This window comes from Notolepis coatsorum (genome assembly GCF_963971535.1).
Source record: "Notolepis coatsorum genome assembly, contig: SCAFFOLD_247, whole genome shotgun sequence".
NCBI classification, from domain to species: Eukaryota; Metazoa; Chordata; class Actinopteri; order Aulopiformes; family Paralepididae; genus Notolepis; species Notolepis coatsorum.
This window is the reverse complement of record NW_028169940.1, coordinates 232,874-247,750: the sequence shown is the minus strand read 5'-3', so window position 1 is coordinate 247,750 and position 14,877 is coordinate 232,874. Positions and strand designations below refer to the sequence as shown.

The 14,877-nt window shown below is 42.7% G+C and overlaps 1 protein-coding gene across 1 annotated transcript in view; it reads right to left on the bottom strand.

Moving 5' to 3' along the window:
• The window catches only part of rasal2 (RAS protein activator like 2), a 202,652-nt gene that overhangs the window by 76,316 nt on the left and 111,459 nt on the right, over positions 1-14,877 (bottom strand). The window contains exon 5 of the mRNA XM_084339500.1: positions 2,610-2,722. Coding sequence (XP_084195626.1) covers positions 2,610-2,722 — 113 coding nt within the window. The remainder of the gene's footprint in view (positions 1-2,609; positions 2,723-14,877) is intronic.

Genomic DNA, 14,877 nt, shown 5'->3' with positions numbered 1-14,877 from the left:
GCCAAAAACAAAAAAACGTGATCACAGAGGCATTCTAACTCTTGTTGATTTCGCCAATGATAAAGTGTACATTTACTGTATATATTTTTGGCTGTATATTTTAGAATGTATACACATATTTTAGAATGTATATCCCAGACTGTATTTTTATTCTTATTTGTGATTTTTGTGTTTATTAACACTTTCAGCGCCAGCCATTACCCTTATCCCTGTAGCTAATGCGCCAGCTTTCCATAGCCTATTTTCACTGTGTGTCACTATGCTTGGAGAGCTATATCTATATTCTAGCTATGGAGACAATTCGATGGTAATTTCTCCCGTCGTACATGCAAAAGAGAGATAATTTTTTCATGTATACATTCGCGCGTTATCCCGTGGTGAATATTGTGTAGTTTAGGAGTGATCTGGGCTAATTCCTGAAAAGCTGAGTTATAGGGCACTATGTGAATTTTGCTAAAGTCATTGGCGTTTCTCGCCTGGACACGCTACTATTTCCAAATCAAATGTATATAATAGGTATTATGTTTCATCATGAATGCAACGAAGGGGGGGGGGGTAGTTTTTTTTATGCTCTGATCGTCATCAACGACATTTGTTTTGAACACCACACACGCTGATCAGCTGGATCGATATGAAATCATTGTAGGATCAAGGTGGAATTGACGTCAGATAGTCCTTACCTTTTATCGGGGGTATTCCAAAAAGATTATTCCAATTGTCTGATTGCAATTTCCAGTATTGGTGTCCATCGAGTCCCGGACATAATCCGGCACAACACATGCATCGAGTGGCCATGGACGCGTTCCAATGTGATTGGGTGAAGCGATAGACTTGCCAGGATCAAATTCTCCGCCCGGAGGACATTAGATGTGACACAGGGTCTGGAACAGGGTTTCAAAGGGTGGGCGATACTGCCACCTAGCAGGATCTGGCCGGTACTGCACTTTTGGCATCTCAGTATGGCTTTCAGCGGTAACGTATAGGTCCGTGAGTGTAATATTGATATTAAAATCGAAAAAAAGGAAAAACTATCCAAAAACGTAATATCGTTTTTGGCGCCAACGGTTGGCGAGCAAACACGTAATAATACGTAGTTGGCGCAGAATGAGTTAAACTAAATGTTTATTGTGAGCGATCTGTAGTGCTGAATTTCCCTCGGGATCAATAAAGTACTTGGTATTTGGTGCTTGCTGTTAATTTTGGATCCTGCTTACAGCATTCAAAGACCTTTCCAAGCAGAATTTAAGACCAATTCATGCTTTTTACAGCCTTTTATTAGTACATGTTAATTTAAAAGAATTTAACTGCTGCCACCCTGCACACAGCCAGATTCAATCCATGTGTTGCATCAAACCTCTAAGACATCGTCCTCTGTTTTTAGTGGTTATTTAAGTAGACTTCCTGTGTTCTTCATGAACTCCAATATGCAAGGACCATCTTAGCTTGGCCCACTCAATAAGTTCAAACAAGAAATGAACGTTATATGCGATGATGATTAAATTCGAATGAGAGAAAGGCCTCCCTCGTGAAATGGTCCTGCCCTAGGTGAGCAAGAGGCTTCGACTAGCTAGCTGCCATTAGCAGCTCCTGGCTGACCACGGTAACATTAAGTCAGTGGTATACCACAAGGGATTTCAACACAGCTGATGTTAATATTACCTTAGGTTGATTTCTCATATAAACTATCACGCGGCCACAGTCACTAACATTTACTTTGCCAACGTAGGCCGTCTTTCTGTAATCATGAGCCACAGTTGACAATGGACCTCGTGCTCGAATGGACTTATGAGAAAGTTACAAACACATTTCTTCGTAACTCGTAAATAGACGGACTGGTGTGCTCCTGTGTTCTTACCGGGCCGAGATTTATTTAACCTTGCACAAATAGATCAACACAGTCAACACTCACCTTACCACTCACTTTAGACACTTTAACACACTTTATATTTATCTATTATTAAAGAGATTGGCACTACATTCATACCTCATTTGCACTTTACCCTACGTTTTGTACCTCATCTCATGTGTGCATTGTACCTCACTGTTATTCATTTTACTCTATGTATATTGAATATTACTTACTTTTTACTTCCTTTTTTTTTACTGTATGTAGCACACTCTCAGGGGCTCATACAGAAGCATTTCATCATAAAGTATTGTGTATTTTATTATGACAAATAATAAACAAACTTGAAAACTTGAAACCAGTGGACCTGTGACCTGAAACTCCTGAGCATGTCTGGCCAGTTAGAGGCCTACAACACTGCTCCGATGTAGCGCACCTGGTTCACATCTTTCACAGCAAATATTACTAAGGGGAATTACTCCTCTCCATGAAGAATGTTTAACTTCCAACTGGTGCTTTTCACGTTTTGACTTGAAGTTTACACCATCCTCTATGTATTGAGGACATGTTATAACTCTGGGGCCCATGTAAACCAATCTAAATCTCATAATGTCATTCCAGGTTTCTTACACACACCGCTCCCACCTCCCCCCTCCCAGGACTTAGACGTCATGACTGAATTCGAGGCGACTTTTTTTTTTTTTTTTACCGCTCGCTTTCGCTGCAGGCTAGGTGAGGGCAAAACGGAAGAGCAGGATCTTACCTGTCGTTTTCTGACGGACGAAGCGAGGGCAGCCTGAAGCTGGTGTTGCGGTCCAGCTTGGTCTGGCTCTTGGTCCTCTTGATGGACCCTTTCAGTCTTTTACTGAAAAAGCCCTGAAAGAGAGAGAGAGAGAGAGAGAGAGAGAGAGAGAGAGAGAGAGAGAGAGAGAGAGAGAGAGAGAGAGAGAGAGAGAGAGAGAGAGAGAGAGAGCGAGAGCGAGAGAGGAGTGAGTGAGTGGATAGAACAACAGTAGTGTCACAGTAGTAGAGCGTGTCTCGACTGCAGTAGAGTGTGTTTGCGCTGGGTGGGGAGAGGGAGGTTGTGAATGAGTGTAGTGGTTAATGTGTCAACCTTTAAGCCTTTTACTGGGCTCTCTCGTCCAATGACACGACACCCGAGTTTCACAACAGGTGTCGTTTTGGAATTCTCACAGCCAGTGGTGGAAAGTAACTAAGTATTTTTACTCAAGCACTGTACTCGAGTACAATTCAGGAGCTACTTGTACTTTACGCAATTATTTTCATTCTAGGGAACTTTATACTTTTACTCCATTACATCTCAAAGGAAATATTGTACTTTTTACTCCACTACATTATCTGAGCACATCAGTTACTAGTTACTTTGAAGAAAAAGATTTAGCATAGAAAACATGGCAAAATGTTTGAAGCCTGAGGACATAATCAGAGCAGCATAACTGGACCACATACCACTTTAACATAACCTTTAGAGGTCAATGGATCAAGGTTTGAATGCTCCCAAGCAAACGCCATGTAGAATGCATACCTTTACTTTAGATACTTAAGTACATTCAATAGCAAATACTTCTCTACTTTTACTTAAGTAGAATTTGAATGGAGGACTTTTGCTTTTACCAGAGTACTCATTTATCTGGGTATTTCTACTTTTACTTAAGTAGAATTTGAATGGAGGACTTTTGCTTTTACCAGAGTACTTCTACTTTTACTTAAGTAAAGCAACCGTGTACTTCTTACCACCACTGCTCACGGCAAAGGGGAAAGGTGGGGGAGGGTTTGTTGGGGTTAACACATTCGGGGCCAACCACGTATATATACGTGTTTCGGCGCCATGCTTAAAGGCCAATTGACAATGAGAATGGACAGATAGCAATAATATAAAGTATAGATTTAGCCCTACAAACAGCCTCACGCACAATGAAAGGTTGTTATGATATGCTGGCCGTATAGAGTGGGCCCGTCTAATCCCAATGGCCCCGAATGTGTTAAGAATGAGGGAGGAGGGTATGGATTGAAGATGGGTGAGGTGGGGGAAGGGAGTTTTATCTCCCACAATAGCTAATACAGTGGGTCATAGGACGAAAGGTTATTGAGATATTTATTGAGATGCAGCAAATGGAGTTACTGGTATGTTACACATATCTCTTGGTTTGTTGTTGTTTTTTCTTCTTCTCCATTATCGGTTGATTGAGAATCCTGCCTATATGCAGCCTATTGACCCCTCCTCATTCTTCCAACCTATATGGTGTGAGTCCCTCATTATAGGAGGGTATGGAAGAGAATGATATTATTCAAACCTTTATTTATTCTCGACGAGGATAATTGGGGTCACCCTCATTTTCGATGTCGTCGAGACGTAGACATTTCAATGCATACCTTTTTTATAATTAGGGATGTCCCGATCCGATCAGGTGATCGGGATCGGGTGCCGATCATGTGATTTTCAGAAGATCGGGATCTTTTTATTCAACAAACATGACCATGTTCACGTCTTAAACTCATACTGAGGCCTTAGTTTTGGTTTTAAATTGCATATCATCATTCATTTATTTATTGTCACACAGAGCAGAAGAATTTTGCCAAAACAAATGCATTTCCTTTGATTTAATTATACATCAAATGATTTATGTCAAGGATGAGGGACATCCACTAGTTGCAGAACTTGCAGTCACCTGATTTTTACAGACAATGGCGCCATTGCTCTCATGAAGCAGCAGGTTGGAGGTGGAGTTTTTAGATTACTCCGGTTGCAATGCCTCGCTTGAATGAAGTTAACTTTTCACCTAGATAACGTCAACATTCAGGGTGAATGTAATGTGAGAAATTGGGATGGGAGAAAAAAAATCGGGAAAGATCGGTATCGGTAGATACTCAAAATCACATGATCTGGATCGGATCGGGAGCAAAAAAATGTGATCGGGACATCCCTATTTATAATATAATAATAATAACTCTATCTACAGTATATAGCACCCTTCACACATGGACCAAGTAGCACAAAATTAACATAGGCATAAAATCTATCTACAGTATATAGCACCCTTCACACATGGACCAAGTAGCACAAAATTAACATAGGCATAAAATCAGCATACAGTCGACAGAATAAAAACAATGTATAAAGTGAAAACATAAGAATAGGTATAAAAGACAATAAAAATAGTACAACGTAGAACGTGCAGACATAAGAATAGGCATACAAGAAGTACAATAAGTACAGTGTTGCTCAAAAGTGAACCCCCCCAGAACAGTCACACATCAATCCCCACCACACATACTCATCCAAGACACCCCCCCCCTGATAAAGCATGTCATGACCGAAGGAAAACACAAACAGCCCGCGTGCCACTCACACCGCCATGCATGTCATGAATATGTATGCATATAATTGTTTTTTCCTCTTTTCATTATTGGTTAACTTAATTGTGAACCCTGCCTATTGACCCCTCCTAATTGCTCCAGCCTATGCTGTATGCATCCCTAATAATGGAGGGGGTATAGTCAACGATCGTCTCCCCACACTGCTCCACTCTGATGGAGACACGCCCTGCGTCAAAACGTTAGTTGTAAATAAAGTGTATTGTCTTTAATCTGTTTGCTCGAGTGTTCTACTTTCAAAGTGGGTATCAAACAGGGTATCAAAGTGGGTATCAAACAGGAGGGAAGACTGTCAGGTTTTAAACTGTGGACACCAAGGTAAAGACAACTTTAAACTTTTAAACAGTAATCCAGAACTATTTTATTGCAAAAAAGAAAAAAGAAAAATGATTTTATATGTCTGCACTTTATGTACTCATTTCAGGTCTATTCTATTCTACTAATTTCTGTATGAAAGGTGTTATACAAATAAAGAGTATTATTATTATTACTTTGGACTAAAGCTCTGAAGTATCTCCTGGGTTCAAGATTATTTTGAGAACACCGGACAGGCCTACAGTTCTTCTTGACGTGGTCTGGATGGCTCGCATGTAACTTCTCCTCTCACATATTTCTTAGCATCAGCGTTTAGTAGGTGGGGAAATTCTCTTGATACATGGTATCTGTATCCCTGACCGAAACCAAACACACCGGATCATAGCTATGCAGCAACACTGCAAAAATAACATTTGTCTGACATCATGCATTTTTTAGCTCAAAACCTTGTGGCACCACACACCCAGGTACTGTCCTCCTTGGGCTTTTTAGCCTCTGGGACATTCCAGAGGGATCTAGGAGACAGGGTGGCATATCACAGCCATCCAGCCTTTTTTATTTTTTATATATATTTTTTATAATGCAGCCTCCAGTGTAGGGCTGTCTTAAATACTTCGAAGCTTCGTTCGATGGGCATGGGATTCGAATATGAAAAAGAAAATCGATTATAATTTTTTTTTAAATTAATGAAATATGATTTTTTTTTCTTTTTTGCAAAATCTGCCTCTCTTTGTTAATTACAACAAGCAATGCTGTTTGTTATTTAAGATGAGGTCGGACTCGGCACTGACAGATTTGTGTTCATTGTGCTGCTTTTATAAAGCCTCAAATGACGGCTTACAATATTTCATGAAAGCAAAGTGTTTTGTTTGTCTAAGATTTAAAAAGGTTTAAACTTTACAGGTTACAAGTTGAACAAAGTGCTGTACAAGTCCCACAACATAAAAAATTATCTCGAAGCTTCGAATTAAAATCGAATCTCGGCCCCGAAGCTTCGAATACCAAAAAATAATTCGAAGGTCAGCCCTACTCCAGTGAGTCGTGGATGGAATCATACAACTGGCCACACAATACATCCAATTCCCATTATACTGAACAACAGCAGATCCCAGTCAAGAGAAGATTCATGCCATTGCTGGTCTGCCCAACACCGTCAAGGCACCCTCCCCAGATGCGTTTCCATATCTCAACAGAAAGCAATACTACTCCATCAACGTTCAAATCATCTGCGACGCCCAGAAGCACCTGCTCAACGTGGTCTCCCACTTCCCAGGAGATGCACATAATAATAATAATAATAATAATAATAATAATAATAATAATAATAATAATAATAATAATAATAATAATAATAATAATAATAATAATAATAATAATAATAATAATAATAATACAACTTTATTTGTATAGCACCTTTCATAAACTGCAGCTCAAAGTGCTTCACAACAGAAAAATTACAGGCATAAAATGAGCACATAAAGTGCAGACATATAAAAATCACCGTTTTTCACATTAGGATCTAACATCCCAACAAGCCACCTTGTGTATGGTTTGATTCAGTTTTAAAAATAGACAATAATAAAAAGAGTAAGATAGAACAGACAGTCAAATAGAGCAATAGTGCAGTGCAATAAGTAGTAGAATAGAATAGACAGGAAATGAGCACAAAGTGCAGACATAAAATCTTTAATTATTTTTATTTTTACAGTGCAATAAAATAGTTCTGGATTACTGTTTTAACAGTTTAAAGTCATCTTCACCTTCTCTGTTTGGTATCCACAGTTTAAAAGCTGACAGTCTTCCCTCCTGTTTGATACCCACTTTGACCCTTTGAACCTCCCACTCAGGGCAAACCTCCCTCTCAGGGGGCAGTTCTAGGTCTGGGTCCCCCACACAGTTTTAAAGCCCGACAGTCTTTCTTGTTTGATACCCACACAGTTTAATACATGCCAGTTTTGAATCTGTAATACAAAGCAATAGACAGAGTAAAATAGTGCAGTGCAATAAAATAGTAGAATAGAATAGACAGTACAATTATGCAGCAGTGCAGTGCACATTGTAACATGACTCCTACATCTTACAAAACAGCTCTGTGGGTGTGCACTTCAAGCAAGGAGACGCATGGCTAATTGGAAAGTATCTGTGTGTAATGAATCATTCCAGCAACAGTAGGCTTCTATTCTTCTAATGACTTGTTTTATTAGGAGAGCATGGATATGCGCCGGCCCCCTGGTTCATGACTCCGCTCACTAACTCTCCGGCGGAACGGGAGGCATTCCACCATCAAGCGCAGCGGGGAGGACTGCTGAGAAGACGCTGGACGTGTCTGGACGCAGCACTGCGACTGCTGTGGTGCCCATGATGGCCTCAATGCGCTCTCTCCTGTGTTTTGAGATTCATACCTGCATTGTATAATCCTTTTCACATATCTGTAGAAACTATATCTGTACATATCCCTTACCTACTCTCACTAGTTACGCTGCTGGCCAGTATGACTTACTACTAGGGATGTCCGATATTATCGGCCGACCGATATTATCGGCCGATATCGGCAGTAAAATGTGATATCGGAAAATATCGGTATCGGTTTAAAAAAAGAAAAAAACAATAACAATATTTGTTATATATATATCCAGTGAAATTATTAGTTACCTGAAATTATTCTGTTTTTGGGGTGGGAAACCCTGCATATATCGGTATCGGTTGATATCGGTATCGGAAATTAAGAGTTGGACAATATCGGAATATCGGTATCGGTAAAAAAGCCAATATCGAGCATCCCTACTTACTACCATATTATCTGTACCTGTATCACTGTGCATATTAATACTACAACTCTGTACATACATCTGATTAGCACTATTACTCAGTAGTACTAATTTAAATATTTTATACACAGTTTAATCACCTATACGTTATATTACTTTACTGTTACATTTGCACTCTGGTGGGATGCCAAACTTCGTTGAGCTGTATAATGACAATACATTTTAATCTAACCGAATACAATTTTGATCAAATTGCTTGTTGCCTGTGGACTCTGTGTGTGCACACAGTCCTGTGTTGTACGTGAACGCACGTTCAAATAAAAAAAATCAGCTGCATTCCTCATTCGGGGGAGCGCAGCGGAGAACACTTTGGCTGAACACATTTTCACACATTCATAAATCTGGCGGGGATCTTTCTTAAGTTTGTTCTTACAAAGTTCGTAAGAAGTTATTTAAGAAGAAAATGTTTGAGAATGAGGTCCATTGTGTCTCTGGGACCCCAATCTGATATGATATTGTGTCTCGGGGACCCCAATCTGAGAAGATTTAGTCATTCCATAACTGTCTATAGTACTGTAGGTGGGCAGATAACAGTGAAGGAGACAGTGAACCAGATGGACAGAATAGTCATTCTGTCACATTCTTCTCCCATTGGGCTCAAGTCAATGAAATAACTGTGAAATTAAACTGTTCCTCATTGTTCTGGGGACCCCCTGGAACCCCCTGAAGGCCCCCCGGGTGTCCCTGAAACCCCAGCTTGAGAACCACTGGTGTGTAGAGTAACAGGACAATTGGGAATAAGGAGTGGGGTGTGACAGTGGCCATGAGTCCAATTAGAACCCACAATGTCATGACGAGGTGGTGTCTGTGCGCCTTTGTCCACTACCCCCCCCCCCCCCCCCCCCCCCCCGACTGGATGTCCAAACTGTCGTTATTCTACATATCAGATGGTGAGAAGGAGGGCAGCCTAGTTTTAAGGACCCCATCGGGTCGAGTGAGGAGGAGAACAATGACTACGACATCGTCAGAGGCGCCCGGGACCCGAGCCACTAATTAGGCCATTGTGGTTGAAAAGTAGGACAGAATATGGTGTGTCTTGTGAGGGAACGATGGGGGGGAGGGGTGTCCCTGGCATACGTGGTGACATAGGATATGGTAACTCGACTCCCCTGTGGTGTAGAGACTGTGACCTCGGTGGACGCAGAGAGAGGAGAGGCTAAATGTGCAGAGTCGACGACGTGGCAGAAATGCAATGTTCAGTGTCAACGTGTGGTATGAAACATTATGAAGTGAACCTGGGACTGTGTTAAGGTGTTGATGCTGCGTGTACAATGACTCAGGGGCAGGAGGGGGGCAGGTGAGGTCTAGAGGAGAGGAGATGGAGAAACAGAGAGAGATGGTGCAGTGTGAGAGAGAGAGGGAGAGAGAGAGATTAGAGAGAGGTAGAGAGAGAGAGATAGATAGATGGATGGAGGTCCACAGAGAGGAGGAGGGGAAATAGGAAGTCTGTCAGCTCGTTGTCATTCTGTTTCACCTTGAACACGGCTTAGGAGGAGAGTGGAGAGAGGAGGGGGGAGAGGGGAGAGAGGAGAGGAGGGGGGCGAGGGGGAGGAGAGGAGAGCGGAAAGAGGAGGGAGAAGGGGGAGGGCAGAGGAGAGAGGCGAGAGGAGGGGCGAGGGGGAGACAGAGGAAGGAGGAGAGAGGAGGGAGGAGAGAAGAGAGGCGAGGGGGAGGACAGAGGAAAGAGGAGGGAGAAGAGAGGAGGGAGGAGAGAGGCGAGGGGGAGGACAGAGGAAAGAGGAGGGAGAGAGGTGAGGGGAAGGAAAGAGGAAAGAGGAGGGAGAAGAGAGGAGAGAGGCAAGGACAGAGGAAAGAGGAGGGAGAAGAGAGGAGAGAGGAGAGAGGAGGGAGGCGAGGGGGAGGACAGAGGAAAGAGGAGGGAGAAGAGAGGAGGGAGGCGAGGGGAGGACAGAGGAAAGAGGAGAGAGGAGAGGAGGGAGGCGAGGGGGAGGACAGAGGAAAGAGGAGAGGAGAGGAGGGAGGCGAGGGGGAGGACAGAGGAAAGAGGAGGGAGAAGAGAGGAGGGATGCGAGGGCGAGGACAGAGGAAAGAGGAGGGAGAGAGGTGAGGGGGAGGAAAGAGGAAAGAGGAGGGAGAAGAGAGGAGAGAGGCAAGGACAGAGGAAAGAGGAGGGAGAAGAGAGGAGAGAGGCGAGGGGGAGGACAGAGGAAAGAGGAGGGAGAAGAGAGGAGGGAGGCGAGGGGGAGGACAGAGGAAAGAGGAGGGAGAAGAGAGGAGGGAGGAGAGGGGGAGGACAGACGAAAGAGGAGGGAGAAGAGAGGACAGAGGACAGGGGAGAGGGGGAGGACAGAGGAAAGAGAAGAGGAGAGAGGAGGGAGGTGAGGGGGAGGACAGAGGAAAGAGGAGGGAGAAGAGAGGACAGAGGAGAGGGGGAGGACAGAGGAAGGAGAAGAGAGGAGGGAGGAGAGAGGAAGGACAGAGGAAAGAGGAGGGAGAAGAGAGGAGGGAGAGGAGGGAGGAGAGAGAAGAGGCAAAGGGGAGGACAGAGGAAAGAGAAGAGAGGAGAGAGAAGAGAGGAGGGAGGAGAGAGACAGACAACCAGCCTCTCTCCTCTCCTCCTGGGTGCCCTGCATTGCCCCAGCATAACGAGTCAGAATTACCATTACCAGCCGGTGGCATCAGTCACTTTGACTGAGCCTCTCAACTTTCTAAGACAGCGGGGGGCAACAGTGGCAACTAGCCACTCGAGTGGTTTCACTGGCGGGGGGGGGGTTAAGCTACAACTAGCCAATGTACATGGAGTGGTTTTCACTGGAAGACCCGGATATATTTCTACTTGCAAATATATATTTTTTCCACCTTTCAGATGGTCTTGTAGGAGTACTTTGGAGAGGAAAATTGTGTGTTTAAATGTTTTTTGTTTTTGTAATGTTTTATTGAAATGTTGTAATATTACAACTGTGTATCAGGTAGCAGAATTTCCTATAGGCCATTTTTACTCCCCGTCAGAATAACATGGCAAATGTCTATATACTTCACTAAAACAACTTAAGGGTTCATTTATATGGCTATAGTTTATTATTTGGCCACAGAACAGTATACATTATGAATAATATTTATGAATAATAATGGGGGGCGGGGTGGTTAAGCCACAACTAGCCACTGTACATGTTTCATTGTGGGGGAGGGTTAAGCTTCAACCTCTGTACATAGAGTGGTATTTAGCCTGTATTTGACCAGGTAAGTCCTATTGAGATTCAAAATCTCTTTTCCAAGGCAGGCCTGGCAGCAAACCCTGGTTTCAGCACTGAATGTACCCATCCATCCCTACTGCTACCAACAACTCTACAGGAAACACTGACATAATAACTAAGCTCAAGATGTGTAGTATTGGAAATCCTTAAGAAATCCTTTACTTCAGACCAGTCTTGACACCCAGAGGCATCACCAGGGGAGAGCAAGTCTGACAAATGTCACCTAAAATCCCTCTCCTCTCCCCTCCTGTCCAACCCAATCACCTGGATTTCTGCTGCCACTGTTAATGGTAAATGGACTGTGTTTATATCCTTAACAACTACTACGACAGCGGGAAGGCAACAGTGGCAACTAGCTAATGTACATGGAGTGGTTTCACTGGCGGGGGGGTTAACCCTGCAAGACCCGGATATATTTCTACTTTTTCCCCCCCAAACCTTTCAGATGGTGTTGTAGGAGTACTTTGGAGAGGAAAAGATAGTGTTTTTTATTTTATTTTTTAATTGTAAGGTTTTATTGACATGTTGTAATATTACAATTGTGGTTAATCAGGCGGAACGTAGGCCAAGTGCGTCCACATTTTTATAGGATTCTATCACATTTTCATAACAATAGCACCCTGCGCCGTTTTCATTGAGGTTTCATACAAATTAACGATGCTTTATCTTGTCCTTTATATGCCGATTATCATTAGAATCTTAAATTGTACCATATGTCCCCCTTTAGACAACATATGTAATGCTACCAGCGCACTTTTGTTAAGATAATTAGTTGGCCATTCGCGGTCGCTATACCGAGGTTGCAGTAATAGTTTAACGCTGTTCAGATCACGTCGGAGAATATAGACCCATCCCAGTGACCTGCGACCTGTGCTAACGCTCTTGGGAAATGCAGTGTTGTAGTTCTCAACATTTTCAGCCTTTAATTTTAAACCAATGCTGCCATCTACTGACAACAAAAAAGTGTAGTCTAATCGTCACCTTGAGAGCTACTTCCGTATACAGCGCCGCCCCAAACCCATTCTAGAGATTCCCACTTTTTGCTGGGAGTGGGGCGTGGCCGTATTTGGTCCCAGACAATAAGAGTGGCTGCAATTGGTCACCGTGACGTTAGCAGAATTTCCTATAGGCCATTTTTACTCCCCGTCAGAATAACATGGCAGATGTCTATATACTTCACTAAAACAACTTAAGGGTTTTATATTTATATGGCGTTCTGCTGCCACTGTAAATGGTAAATGGACTGCGTTTATATCGCGCTTTTTTACCCAAATCGCCGGGAAGTGCTTAACACATTGGGGACGAACCACGGATAAATCCGTGGTTCGAATCCATGCTTAAAGGACCAACCACGGATATCTCCGTGGCAAGGTTGTTTTGGCTTTTAATAACCTATTCAAGGTCGCCGAGCTGCACTGCAGATGTACCCTACTCTTTGAATTCGAAAAAGTGCATTACCGGCCAGATCCTCTTAGGGGCGCTATATCGATAATGCAGTGTTCCCTGTGGCAGAAGTTGTCTTTTTTTCTGGATTTCCAATGTAGTTTTCTACTCACCTGAAGCGATCCCTATAGCCTGTTGCACGGAATACCTTTTGGATAGCGGATTTCAGTGTGCAGTAAGGGAATATATCATCAGCCAATGGACATATCGATCTACCAGATGGCGATCGATAACTGGGAAATGGTCTGGGGGATCCAACCGGCTCATGGTAAGATATTTTTCATGTAAATTACATGCTGATCAGGGCTTGTTATGATACTCAACCAGCCGATCAGCGTATGTGGCTACTGAGACGAACACGGTTATTGGTAATCAATAGGCCTGCCGCGATAAGCAATAAATCGATTAATTGCCACGATAATTAAAATTAATGCAATGATTTTGACAGGCGCGATTAATTGCTATTTGCGCGTTTGTTTTAATGAGGCGGAACCAGTGCCCCTTGTCAGTCACTGTCCGTGTTGGGAGGCGGGCCGCTGGCTTTACTACAGAGCACAGCACAGGAGCTCCGTGGGGCAACGCCACATAGCTTAACTACATTTCTCAATAGTGTTGCTCCTTTTAACCAAGTAGCGTTATTTATAGTGTAACGTTAGCTATTTTTAGACCCAAGTAGTTACTCGCTACTGCCCGGAGAAACTGGACTGCTAAATAAAGATGAAAGATCGAGTGTTGATTCTCATTCAATACTAACAACATTAGCTAAATAGCTAACAAACGAAATACAACGTATAGCATAGCTACAACACAGAATAACGTTAATACAATTACATGCATCATTGTTTACAATGAACGGGTGGGGCTAGTCAAAGGACTGGACACGGGGACAAGTTAAACATGAATTCATTTATTATAACGTAGTAGGTAGTTTCGAGTCGTGCTGCAGTAGTACGCACCACAGCTATTCTATTATATACTGCTTTGACGCTTCCTCCTCATCGTTGATTGCCTGTAGTAGCTGCATCTAACGTTAGTAGCTAACGTTAAAACTAACCTAAAGTTAGTTGTTCACCAACAATCTCAATATTTGTTTTATCATTAGCTCAAAAACACAGAACCGGACGAGACAAGTTGTCGGCTCATAGGTTCTGCTAGGATAATCACAACAATACTTCTGGTCCGGTCGGTGGGCTTCAAAATAAAAGTCTAAAACACCGGAAAAGACGGAGCGGTGGGCTTCAAAATAAAAGTTTTGGGAAATAAATTTCTCAAAAAAAAATTCTCTAACCGGTCGCAATAATATCGCTTATCGCGATATTTTCGGGGGCAATTAATCGCCCAGCAAAATGTGTTATCGTGGCAGGCCTAGTAATCAATAATCAGAAACGACGTCCCCCCCCCCCCCCCTTTCATGCATTCATGCTTGAGGATCGTACCGATCATATGCAGTTTGAGTTTTAACTGTAGCTTCTGTATAACCGAAATGCCATTGGATATAACGTTAGTAGCTATTAGCCCTTTATCCAGCCTTCCAGGAAATATACTAGACCAAATCCCGTATAACGCTTATATTCAAGACGCTATAAAATGAGAACGTATTGATGAAAAAATTATTTCTTTAAGCCATTTTGAAGGGACGGTTTATGGTCTCAATTGACAATGAGAATGGACAGATAGCAATACTATAAAGTATAGATTTAGCTCTACAAACAGCCCCACGGACTGTGCAAGTCTGTTTACATATGCTGGCCGTCTACAGTGATTTTAGACGCATGCGCATCCAAATGGCCATCAATGTGTTAACGTTGACACGCTGCCAGGAGGAGCCGGAATC